We start from the raw sequence: 12721 nt of genomic DNA on the forward strand, positions 1-12721 counted from the left end.
ATTCAGCTGAAATGAATTGAACGAAACTGTGACCAAGTTGATCAGTGATGTCTCCGTCACTTTGTACTCAGTTGTTCCTGCGTCTGAAGCAGGAGCAGGACAGTGGAGTCACCTGTAGCTCAGGTGTCCAAACATTCAGCAGCATCAAGGAGCTGGCCAGACGCTTCTCTCTCACCTTCGGCTGGGACCAGACAAAGTCCAGAGAGTCCCTCGCTCTGATCCATAGGTAGGTAAACACTACCCTCATAACCTTGTATACGTGCACACTCACGTCCCATTAATGTTATTCATCATGGTTTCCGAGGCCTCATCACACCACACCAGTACTATGAGCATTTGTTTGAAATAATACTCATGTTACTTGTACTCATAAGAATTATACTAATAATACAATTTGTAGCACATTTCCTGCGCTCATATGTCATTCATTCACTTTTCCTCTCTGTGTGTGTGTGAAGGGACGGTATAGAGTTTGTTTTTCAGGGCTTTGTCCAGAGAGCAGAGAAGCCCTCTCCTCCGTACCTCTCCTACCTCACCATCCTCAGCGAGTTCTCCAGCAAGCTCCTCAGACCAGACAAAAAGATTGTGTACGTGTGTGTTCTCTTCTCTGTATAACATGCAGTCAAAAAGTGATTTTATACAGTACCAGTCAAAAGTTTGGACACACCTACTCATTCCAGGGTTTTTCTATATTTTCACTATTGTAGATGAATAGTAAAGACATCAAAACTATGAAATAACAAAAAGATGAGATAACCAAAAAAGTGTTAAACAAATCAAAATATATTTGAGATTCTTCAAAGTAGCCCTTTGCCTTGATGACAGCTTTGTACACTTTTGACATTCTCTCAACCTTCATGAGGTAGTTACCTGGAATGCATTTCAATTAACAGGTGTGCCTTGTTAAAAGTTAATTTGAGCCAATCAGTTTTGTTGTGACAAGGTAGGGGTGGTATACAGAAGATAGCCCTATTTGGTAAAAGACCAAGTCCATATTATGGCAAGAACAGCTCAAATAAGCCAAGAGAAACGACAGTCCACCCTTATTTCATGACATGGTCAGTCAATCTGAAAAATGTCAAGAACTTTGAAAAGTTTCTTCAAGTGCAGTCGCAAAAAACCATCAAGCGCTATGATGAAAGTAGTTCTCATGAGGACCGCCACATGAAAGGAAGACCCAGAGTTACCTCTGCTGCAGAAGATAAGTTCATTGGAGTTCCCAACCTCAGAAATTGTAGCCCAAATAAATGCTTCATAGTGTTCAAGTAACAGACACATCAACATCAACTGTTCAGAGGAGACTGCGTGAATCAGGTTTATGGTTGAATTGCTACAAAGTAAACCGCTGTTAAAGGAAACCAACAAGAAGACTTGCTTTGGCCAAGAAACACGAGCAATGGACATTAGACGGGTGGAAATCTGTCTGATGTGAACAGATAATATCCGCATGTGTGATTCCCACCGTGAAGCATGGAGGAGGTGGTGTGATGATGCTTTATTTTAGAATTTAAGGCACACTTAACCAGCATGGCTAACACAGCATTCTGCAGCGATAAGCCATCCCATCTGGTTTTCAACAGGACAATGACCCAACACACCTCCAGGCTGTGTAAGGGCTTTTTGACCAAGAAGGAGAGTGATGGCGTGCTGCATCAGATGACATTGGCCTCCACAATCACCCGACCTCAAGCCAATTGAGATGGTTTGGGATGAGTTGGACCGCAGAGTGAAGGAAAAGCAGCCAACAAGTGCTCAGCATATGTGTGAACTCCTTCAAGACCGTTGGAGAAGCATTCCTCATGAAGCTGGTTGAGAGAATGCAAAGTATGCAAAGCTGTCAAAGGCAAATGGTGGCTACTTTGAAGAATCTAAAATATATTTTGATTAAACTTTGTTTTGATTACTATGTGTTATTTTCATAGTTTTGATGTCTTCTATTATTCTACAGTGTAGAAAATAGTACAAATAAAGAAACCCCTTGAATGAGCAGGTGTCCACATTTGACTGGCACTGTAAACATTTCCACACGGAGGCTGGAATAATACTGTGAAACTGAAAATAATAATGCCTTTTTTAGATCTGGTGATGTCACCAGGCAGTCCAAAACTCCATCCCACCAAAATAGGTGGAGATTTCAGGCAGTTAATAGACCAATATGAAAGAGTTCCAAACCGCTCTGCCAATGACAGCTAGTTTTCAGTTTTCCCCTCCCCACTCAGACCACTCCCAGACAGTCCCAGCAAAACTTTTGCTTGAGAAATTGTTCTTTGCTAAGAAGTTATGTGTTTCTTCTTGACCATTATTAATTCATAACAATCACAGTAAGTACTTAATATAAAATCATTTCTGGTAACTATTGAGATAAAAATGGCTGCATTGGACATTTAAAGACTGTTTGTATGTCAGTGGACTAGCTTAAACCTGTCCCTCTCTCCCTCCAGTTACACCTACCTACAGAGGTACATAAGTGAACAGACCATCAGTAACAGAGAGGAGTGTTGGCTGCCACTCATCTACTACCGAGCCTCCTTATTGGCTACTGGGGCTGAGGGGGAAGATGCTGTGTCCTTCATCAGCTCTGATACGTTAAAGCAACCGTCTCTAGCCAATCGCTCACGCTCTCCCTCTGTCAGACACAGCCCTACTGCTGACGGTAGGTACTTTGACATCATCTGACAGGGACCTTCTGATCATGATGCCCACCATGACATGACTTCCATGAGTGATTGCACTTTGTATTGCTTTGTATAGGATTTATTCTTGCATATTCAGTTTTCAGAGTGCCAGAAAAGGCCGGCAAGATCGCTATGCACACAGAACATATTCGATTGAGCGGACTGATAAGAGAAATGTATATTGTCTTTGATAGGAGACGTGAGGTCCCCGTCTGCTCTTACCTCTACTGAGACCAAAGTAAGGAGGCCCCATAAGGCCAGCAGCAGTACAAGGTAGAAACCCTAACACTAATACCAACCCTAACCCTGAATTAAGTGGATTGGAGATGGAACTGATCCCAACTCTGGGCAAGTTTTTACTCCTTTCAAATACTTATTTCTTTCTGTTTTACCTTGAAGATGGAAACACTGCCTATACTCATTCAATCACCTACAGATCAGTGACTGCTTTACCAGGAAGGGATGCATAAATGTTTAAAAAAAATATTCAAGCAGTGCTCCCTGTTTCTTACCATAGAGTATAATCGTTCTATTAATTATATTTGTCTTTGACCCGGTCAGCCCAGAGGACAGGAAGCCAGAGGTTGAGCTTGGTCCCATCGTCAGGGAACCCCCGCCGACCATAGTGATATCAGAGGAGCCGTTCCACGCTAACGAGGAATTGGATGTGGACACCGTGGAGGTTGACCTGTGAACTGGAAGGTGGATCAAATAGAAAAAAATATTTGTCACATGCTTTGTAAACTAACAGTGAAATGCTTACTTACGGGCCCTTCCCAACAATGCGGAGAGAAAGAAAATAGTGACACCAATGAGTAATGATAACCTGAGGTACCAGTACCGAGTCGATGTGTAGGTGTACGAGGTAATTATGTAAATATAACTAGGAATAAAGTGACTAGGCAACATGATAACAGCAGCAGCAGCGTATGTGATGAGTCGATATAAAAATGGATGGGAGGCAAAGGACTGCATATGTCTAAGCAATATGACAAACATCACCTTGCCTATCAGAAAGGATGTGGTGGTAGTACCATATTGCTTATAACTCCAATACCTATTGATATCTACACAGGTGGCTAGGGGTCGTGTCTGGACAGGGATGGAATAGAGGGCTGAACACCCGTATACACATCTTAGTTATCAAAAGGGACAACAGTCTTGCTTCCTCTCCTTCATGGCACTGATTTGAAAGAGGAAGAAAATAGGATGGGTGAAAGTAATATGGCGTATGCTTTTCCCCCATCCAGATGTAGGAAAAGGAGATGAGACATGCAAGCCGCTTTAGTCTATTGAGACATGGTTGGAGTATTTTTCTGTAACCTCATTTAAACCAACTGTCAAAATAGAACTGGCTCTTTGACAAAAAAGTGTTTTTTCTTTTTTACAGCTTCCAGCCCATGTAGACATAATTTGACAGTCTTCCTTAGAGAAGATGCTGTACCAATGGTAGGTTAAGACTAATTACACTGGGTATACCTCCATTGTCGTGGTGCATTATGGATATAAGCTCTTCTTTATTTGTATTGAAACCAATGTATCTGCTGGTGCTGTTACATTTGACCCATAATTGAGCTTCGCTCTTGGGAAAAGTCCCTCTAAGATACTAAATGATAAAAATTGTACTCAAGCTTGAAAGAATGACTCAATTGTTTATGTCAACAGCTTTTAGCGAAAGCTAATGTGCTCGTTTTTACACTAAAAGCATATTCATGAAAATGTCAACTTAAATCGTAGCAAATTATATTTTGGTGCCAGCGTTTTAATTTTGATTATAAAATAAGCATATTGTGTATGGGGTTGGGGTCATATAGACAATGATTATCAATGAGTCAGGTTGTTGTACCAGTATTGTAGAAGATTGAACTGCAGATGTGCCCTAGCTAGTAGGTGATTGTGTTATGACTTAGATCTCACCTACATTATCTATCTTTATCGGATTGTTATTGAAACACACCACTGTTCATTTGTTGTTCTAATGGTAGATTTTTACACAAGTGTGGTCATAGTAACTGATCAGACCTGTTTTAAATGTACTTGTCATTGGAAATAGTACCATGAATAAATATTACTCGCACAAAATGCTCTTGCTTCTTTCCATGAAGAAATGCCACAATTTTTTTCATTCTTTATTTGAACAAAACATACATTTTACTTCCTGTATTAAAGTACTTTGTCAGATATATATAAAAAAAAAATATTTGTTCAAAACATCTGACCACCTATTTTGCAACACAGCAAGCACAAAATAAATATTTACAGTTTATTTCAAATTTATAACCCCATCTCACACAAAAAAAAAGCATATGAGAAAGAATATATTATACTGATGAACTCAATATTGTACAGTTAGACAGACTCTGTCTGTGCCTTGCCAGGCATTTGGACTGCGCTCCAGCACTCTACTACCCCGCCCCTCCCAGCAGGTAGACCTTACCTTTTTACTTTGCAATCGGACCAGAAACGACTCAATATGGTTCATATCTCTGGAATGTTGAATTAGCCAATTGCTAAGAATGAATAACAAAACAATGTTTGTCATTGATGTGGGATATTAACTTAATAATTCAAGTGTGCCTCAGTGGCTCTTGTCTAATGGTTACCAAACTGTTTCATGATGTGATCGACCCACCTAAAAGCCTCTCGGATCTCCTAAATGTTTTCCGCTGCAACCCACCCAAGGCCTCCTGAATTGCCTCGCGAGCCACCACATAACAAAACTGATGTTTGTAGTCACAACCAAGAAGTGTTGAGCCAGGACCCAGTAGGAACCAGCGTTTAAACCAATTCATGTATGTTTAACACCACTGCTAAGATGACGGCAGCACCTTTCTCTTATCACTCTGTTGCAACAATGTGTTTGTACCTTAACTGTGTAGAGAAAGGCAAAACATGAGGTTTTTTTTTGAGGCCATGGACTGAAGTGTCCTCTAGTTAAAGGTAAGAGCTGGTAACGACACCTGCATCGTTTGGCAGATCAAGATACAACTTCCCACCACAGAATGTGTCTTCTTCCTGTATTGCCTAGAGTCTGGTGAGCGTTTCCTGTTCCTGTGGTTGCCAGCTTCCACTAAGTAACCGTGTGATGTTTGTTAGTCCTGTAGTTTGGTGGTAGCGCTTGTTTTCATCCCTAGTTTGACGAGTGTCTGTGGTTCAGAGTTAGCCATTTGACCGTCACTCACTACAGTGTGATCGTATCTGTACCATTGTTTCGTGTGAAATTTTGTGGTTCTGGTTTGGCGTTCAACTGCTCACACTGCTATATGTCCTGTATCCCGTAGCCGCTTCTTCTCCCTGTTTTGTTGCTCTCCCAGTGCTGGCTATTCAAAGTCGTCCTCATCCAAGTCCAGATTGCAGTGAGGGTTGGGGATCTCAAAGAAATGTCTCTCCTCTGTCCTCAGACCCAATTCACTGGAGATGTGACTCAGAGCATTGTCATACCTACAGAGAATATATGAGCGAGAGAGAAGTTCTTCCAACATTGTGAAATAAAAGCATTGCATTGGATTTTTTATTTCACCTTTATTTAACCAGGTAGGCCAGTTGAGAACAAGTTCTTATTTACAACTACGACCTGGCCAAGATAAAGCAAAGCAGTGCGACACAAACACTGAGTTACACATGGGATAAACAAACATACAGTGTGTGCAAATGTAAGATTAGGGAGGTAAGGCAATAAATAGGCCATAGTGGCAAAATAATTACAATTTAGCATTAACACTGGAGTGATAGATGTGCAGAAGATGATGTGCAAGTAGAGATACTGAGGTGCAAAGGAGCAAAAAAAAATTGAACAATATGGGGATGAGGTAGTTAGATGGGCTGTGTACAGGTGCAATGTTCGGTAAGCTGCTCTGACAGCTGATGCTTAAAGTTAGTGAGGGAGATATAAGTATCCAGCTTCAGTGATTTTTGCAATTCGTTCATCATTGGCAGCAGAGAACTGGAAGAAAAGGTGGCTGGAGGAGTTGGCTTTGGAGATGACCAGTGAAATATACCTGCGTGTGCTACGGGTGGGTGTTGCTATGGTGACCAGTGAGCTGAGATAAGGCGGGGCGTTACCTAGCAAAGACTTCGATGACCTGGAGCCAGTGGGTTTGGCAACGAATATGAAGTGAGGGCCAGCCAACGAGAGCATACAGGTTGCAGTGGTGGGTAGAATATGGGGCTTTGGTGACAAAACAGATGGCACTGTGATAGACTGCATCCAATTTGCTGAGTAGAGTATTGGAAGCTATTTTGTAAATTACATCGCCGAAGTCGAGGATCGGTAGGATAGTCAGTTTTACGAGGGTGTGTTTAGCAGCATAAGTGAAGGAGGCTTTGTTGCGAAATAGGAAGTCGATTCTAGATTTAATTTTGGATTGGAGATGCTTAATGTGAGTCTGGAAGGAGAGTTTACAGTCTAACCAGACACCTAGGTATTTGTAGTTGTCCACATATTCTAAGTCAGAACCGTCCATAGTAGTGATGCTAGACGGGCGGGCGGGTGCGGGCAGCGATCGGTTGAAGAGCATGCATTTAGTTTTACTTGCAGTTGGAGGCCACAGAAGGAGTGCTGTATGGCATTGAAGCTCGTCTGGAGGTTTGTTAACACAGTGTCCAAAGAAGGGCCAGAAGTATACAGAATCGTGTCTGCGTATAGGTGGATCAGAGAATCACCAGCAGCAAGAGCGACATCATTGATATATACAGAGAAAAGAGTCGGCCCGAGAATTGAACCCTGTGGCACCCCCATAGAGACTGCCAGAGGTCCGGACAACAGGCCCTCCGATTTGACACACTGAATTCTATCTGAGAAGTAGTTGGTGAACCAGGCGAGGCAGTCATTTGAGAAACCAAGGCTGTTGAGTCTGCCGATAAGAATGCGGTGATTGACAGAGTCAAAAGCCTTGACCAGGTCGATGAAGACAGCTGCACAGTAGTGTCTTTTATCGATGGCGGTTATGATATTGTTTAGGACCTTGAGCGTGGCTGAGGTGCACCCATGACCAGCTCGGAATCCAGATTGCATAGCGGAGAAGGTACGGTGGGATTTCAAATGGTCGGCGATCTGTTAACGTGGCTTTCAAAGACTTTAGAAAGGCAGGATAGATATAGGTCTATAACAATTTGGGTCTAGAGTGTCTCCCCCTTTGAAGAGGGGGATGACCGCGGCAGCTTTCCAATCTTTAGGTATCTCGGACAATACGAAAGAGGTTGAACAGGCTAGTAATAGGGGTTGCAACAATTGAAGCGGATAATATTAGAAAGAGAGGGTCCAGATTGTCTAGCCCAGCTGATTTGTAAGGGTCCAGATTTTGCCGCTCTTTCAGAACATCAGCTATCTGGATTTGGGTGAAGGAGAAGTGGGGGAGGCTTGGGCAAGTTGCTGTGGGGGGGGTGCAGAGCTGTTGGCCGGGGTAGGGTGGGTTAGGTGGAAAGTATCTACACGAGACAGGACAAAAAGTGGTACAGTAGATATGCAGGGATCAACTCCATGGAGGAGCTACCATCGTTCAAGAGAGAAACAGGTGAGGACACCAACAACAGGAGGAGCAACAGGTGGGAAAATACTGATGGTGAAGAGTTCCAGAGTGCTGAGGAAGGGATTGGTTTTGAAACACAGCTGCCATATCAATTCCATATCAGCCTGTAGCCCCTACCTACCTCCCTACGTCCAAGGTGTTGAAAAAACAGATAGTGTAGAAAGAGTGTAGTTATGGCAAAAAATACACCCAAGCTTATCAGAGGACAAGGTGGAGTGCTTACCATGTACCGACCCACTACTACCTATCCAATCCTTTTAGACATGTACCTAGAGGCTATTGGTGGAATTGGAACTGAGCGAGCATGGAAAGAGTGAAGGAGTGAGAGAGCCTACACCCTGGGGATAGACAGACACCCTGATCTCTTACCTGGCCAGGCAAAGCAGCCTCTCCCTCATCCTACCCAGCTTGTCTTTAGAAGTCTGTGGTGTTCCTAAAACCACCACACAATAGCCTGTTAACAGCCTTGTCCCTCACACTGGCCGCCTATAATCATTCTACACAAACACAGCAATCCTCCTGAAGTCAAGCAATAACAAAGAAAAACTTGGCATACATAAAATCTGCAGTGATAATCTAACCCTGGCTCAGTCACTAACCCTGGCATTCCTACTGCAGAATAGGTCAAAGCACAAATTATCCTTCAGGACAGCAGTCAGTCCCCTAACCAACTGTGAACTCAACTATCGACTTTCTCCTCTACAGAAACAGATACCGATGAGAGATCTGTCATTAAATCAACAAGAGGCTCCTGCGATTCTGTCCAGTAAATTATAGAACACTGGTTGAGTGTAGTCAGTCCGTCCGTCTTACCCGTCGTTGTACTGATCTGTAGTAGTCTCCTCGGCAACCAGGATATCGTACTCCTCCGCTGCATATTTCTCCCAGTCCGAGATCTCTTGGCCCTCTGTCTCAGCCTCCTTACAAAAGACAACCAACAAAACGCCATTATCCACCGTCCCTCAGGCCCTGAGGTCATATGTCATCCCTGCGTAATAATAACATCCTGTCGTAGTCAATAGTTACCCTTACAACAGAGAAGGGGTCTTTCTGCTCGTGGTCCAGGTATTTCTCGATGTTGAAGAAGGTGTCATAGAAGATGTGAGACAACTTACACTGCTTCAGGTCCCGTAGGGTGATCTTTCCTGGGGAGAATAGAAATCTCATTTTTTATGCCAAATTCAGCTGCTTTTCAAGATTTAGTGACGCTCCCAAACTAGGTAAAATAAATGTCAAATACCTGAGGTGCGCTTGATTTCGTTTACCTGGTACATTGGAACTAAATCTGTAGTCATTTTTGTCTCAAACTAAATCAAACACACCTCAAACATGTTCAGTTGTGGCATACAGTATGTGTTTTTCACCCAGATCAGGGAAGGTGGGAAGGTGTTAGCGAATTACCATAGCTTCGGTCTAAAAATGCTACACGCTGGAACTAACAGCTACTTGTGGCATTAAACTAGGCTAGCATTCATAGTCGTGTGCTGGAGTACCAACTCCGGACAACACACAGTGCATTCAGAAATTATTCAGACCCCTTCCCTTTCCCACATTGTTACATTACAGCCGTATTGTAAAATGGATTTTAAAAATCCTCAGTCTACACACAATACCCCATAATGACGAAGCGAAAACAGGTTTAGACACTTTTGCCAATTTATTACAAGTAAAAAACAGATACCTTATTTACTTAAATATTCAGACCCTTTGCTATGAGACTCAAAATTGAGCTCCGGTGCATCCTATTTCCATTGATCATCCATGAGATTTTTCTACAACTTGGAGTCCACCTGTGGTAAATTCAATTGATTGGACACGATTTGGAAAGGCACACACCTGTCTATATAAAGGTCCCAGTTGAAAGTGCATGTCAGAGAAAAAACCAAGGTATGGAGGTCGAAGGAATTGTCCTAAGAGCTCCGTGACAGATCTGGGGAAGGGAACCCAAAAAATTAAAAAAAGGCCTTCAAAAATTCTTAAATGGAAGACGTTTGGAAACACCAAGACTCTTCCTAGAGCTGGCCGCCCGGCCAAACCGAGCAATCGGGGGAGAAGGGCCTTGGTCAGGGAGATGACCAAGAACCAGATGGTCTTTCTGACAGTGCTCCAGAGTTCCTCTGTGGAGATGGGAGAAACTTGCAGAAGGACAACCATCTCTGCAGCACTCCAACAATAACTTTATGGTAGTTTGGCCAGACGGAAGCCACTCCTCAGTAAAAAGGCACATGGCAGCCCAGCACCTAAATACTGTAAGACCATGAGAAACAAGATTCTTTGGTCTGATGAAAACAAGACTGAACTCTTTGGCCTGAATGCTAAGTGTCGCATCTGGAAGAAACCTGGCACCATGCCTATGGTGAAGCATGGTGGTTGGCAGCATCATGCTGCAGGGATTTTTCAGCGGCAGGGACTGGGAGACTAGTGAGGATCGAGGGAAAGATTAACGGAGCAAAGTACAGAGAGATCCTTGATGAAAACCTGCTACAGAGCGCTCAGGACCTCAGACAGGGGTGAAGGTTCACCTTCCCACAGGACAACAACACTAAGCACACAGCCAAGACAGCACAAGAGTGGCTTCGGGACAAGTCTCTGAAAGTCCTTGAGTGAACCAGCCAGAGCGCGGACTTGAACCCGATAGACCATCTCTGGAGAGACCTGAAAATAGCTGTGCAGCAACTCTAACCATCCAACCTGACCGAGCTTGAGAGGATCTGCAGAGAAGAATGGGAGAAACTCCCCAAATACAGGTGTGCCAAGCTCATAGCATCACACTTGAGGCTATAATCGCTGCCAAAGGTGATTCAGCAAAAGTACTGAGTAAAGGGTCTGAATACTTATGTAAATGTGATATTTAATTTAACTTTTTTATTTTCTAACATTTGTAAAAACCTGTTATTCCTTAGTCATTATGGGGCATTGTGTGTAGATTGGGGGGGGGGGGGGGACAATTCAATACATTTTAGAATGAGGCTGTAATGTTACAAAACGTGGAAAAAGTCAAGGTGTCTGAATACTTTCTTAATGCACTGTATACCCCTGGCAACGTGGCTGTGAATCCTGTCTCAGCCGATTTCATCTGTCTGTCCCTCTACATGCGTCTCTTTCTCTAATTTCTGACGTAAAGAGGTTGGAACCCTTTGATTAGTCAGTCTTTCATTCCGCGCAGGAATGTATTACTATGTGTCCCAGTTGCTGTGATGTACTGGTGTGTGTGCATGCTAGCTCTTTACTTCATAGCTAACACGTATCTATTGCCTGCATGTCACTTTGAAACAATTTTAGAATTTGCGTTTAGGTGTCTGACCCTCGACCTCCGGCTTGACCAGGTCGAGCATCTGACAGAGACAGTCCTCGAAGGGCAGGGGCTCGATTGCCATGGTCTCCAACTTCACACACTGCTCCTCATAGAAATACTCCAGCTCGTACATAGACAACACACCGTCCCCATCCAGGTCCATACACCGGAACCAGTACTCTATACTGTGGAGGGAGAAAGAGACAGGCTAGATACACAGGATAGAGTGGTATCACTCCAAATGGAGGGGAGGTGGGGGACTATTTTGTTTCCAATGTGAGACTGGTGTTACTGTGTGTAGTACCTGGTGTCAGTCTTCTTGTCTTCTTCGGAGATGAGGAACCAGACAAAGTCAGCGTAGCTCAGCCTGCCGTCTTTACGCAGACGTCTATCCCTGGGAGGAGAGAGATGGGTAGGGCAACGCTCAAACACACCACTCCAACTTCACCTTCAATTCAATGGTAGATTAAATGTTGCGTTTATCTAAGGAAAAACACACAGGGGACCCAAGCCAACCTCAACTCGGTGAAAGGAGTCGATACAGAACACAGTGTGGAACGTCATAACAGCCATTAATTAGTTCATGTCTCTTACCTGGTAACTGTCCCAGAAAATATTCTTTCAATCATCTTGTGGGAGATAGCTGGAAAACACAGGAGAAAAAAAAAAACTTTACAAACGAAGCAAGATAACAGCGTGACGCAAGTTACTGTGTATACAAGGTCTTTCATTATAGATGTGATCCAGTCACAGATCATAAATACAGCTCATTGGGAAGTAAAGTGAATGATGTAACTGTTAACCTCTCCTTTATCTTTTCCGTACAATAAATACAGCGATTTCTGCTTGTAGGGGAGATCTATAGGACTAATAAATGGAGCCAGACATGGTGTCATCCAATTCAACCAAGACATTCATTTGGGGGGGTGGGTGGGTGGACGAGTTAGGCCTATTGCCCCATTGATCTTCTTTCCCGTTTCCTTCATGACCAGGAACATATGGAGTGGTGTGTGGGAGCAAAAGCACTTGGACTCCACTTGAACATTAAGGTTGCCTTGGTAATCCTCTGTGTGTGTGTGTGTGTGTGTGTGTGTGTGTGTGTACACACACCTTGGTCGTTGTGTCGGATCAGAGGGGTATGTCACAAAGCTAGCGATTTTCCAACTCAACGGTTATCCTTATGTCAGATTTGAGTTTGTGAACTCTCTATATCCCGCTACGTG

General features: G+C 43.4%; 2 protein-coding genes across 10 annotated transcripts in view; one reads left to right on the forward strand and one right to left on the reverse strand.

Moving 5' to 3' along the window:
• LOC139538310 (cohesin subunit SA-2) overlaps positions 1-4757 on the forward strand; it is a 48640-nt gene extending 43883 nt beyond the window's left edge. For all 4 annotated transcript variants that reach the window (XM_071340206.1, XM_071340208.1, XM_071340207.1 and 1 more), the window contains 5 exons: positions 72-226; positions 459-587; positions 2442-2653; positions 2870-2948; positions 3237-4757. In XM_071340206.1, coding sequence (XP_071196307.1) covers positions 72-226; positions 459-587; positions 2442-2653; positions 2870-2948; positions 3237-3369 — 708 coding nt within the window. In that variant the 3' untranslated portion in view covers positions 3370-4757. The remainder of the gene's footprint in view (positions 1-71; positions 227-458; positions 588-2441; positions 2654-2869; positions 2949-3236) is intronic.
• ppp2r3b (protein phosphatase 2, regulatory subunit B'', beta) overlaps positions 4755-12721 on the reverse strand; it is a 55054-nt gene continuing 47087 nt past the window's right edge. For 2 of the 6 annotated variants that reach the window (XM_071340211.1, XM_071340215.1), the window contains 6 exons: positions 12093-12141; positions 11803-11892; positions 11508-11683; positions 9236-9348; positions 9017-9123; positions 4755-6116 (listed from right to left, as the gene is read on the reverse strand). In XM_071340211.1, coding sequence (XP_071196312.1) covers positions 5996-6116; positions 9017-9123; positions 9236-9348; positions 11508-11683; positions 11803-11892; positions 12093-12141 — 656 coding nt within the window. In that variant the 3' untranslated portion in view covers positions 4755-5995. Of the gene's footprint in view, positions 6117-8572; positions 8637-9016; positions 9124-9229; positions 9349-11507; positions 11684-11802; positions 11893-12092; positions 12142-12721 lie in introns of all 6 variants that reach the window. The other 4 variants (XM_071340210.1, XM_071340214.1, XM_071340213.1 and 1 more) reach the window with 3 other exon arrangements.

Source organism: Salvelinus alpinus, chromosome 14, assembly GCF_045679555.1.
Source record: "Salvelinus alpinus chromosome 14, SLU_Salpinus.1, whole genome shotgun sequence".
Lineage (NCBI taxonomy): Eukaryota > Metazoa > Chordata > Actinopteri > Salmoniformes > Salmonidae > Salvelinus > Salvelinus alpinus.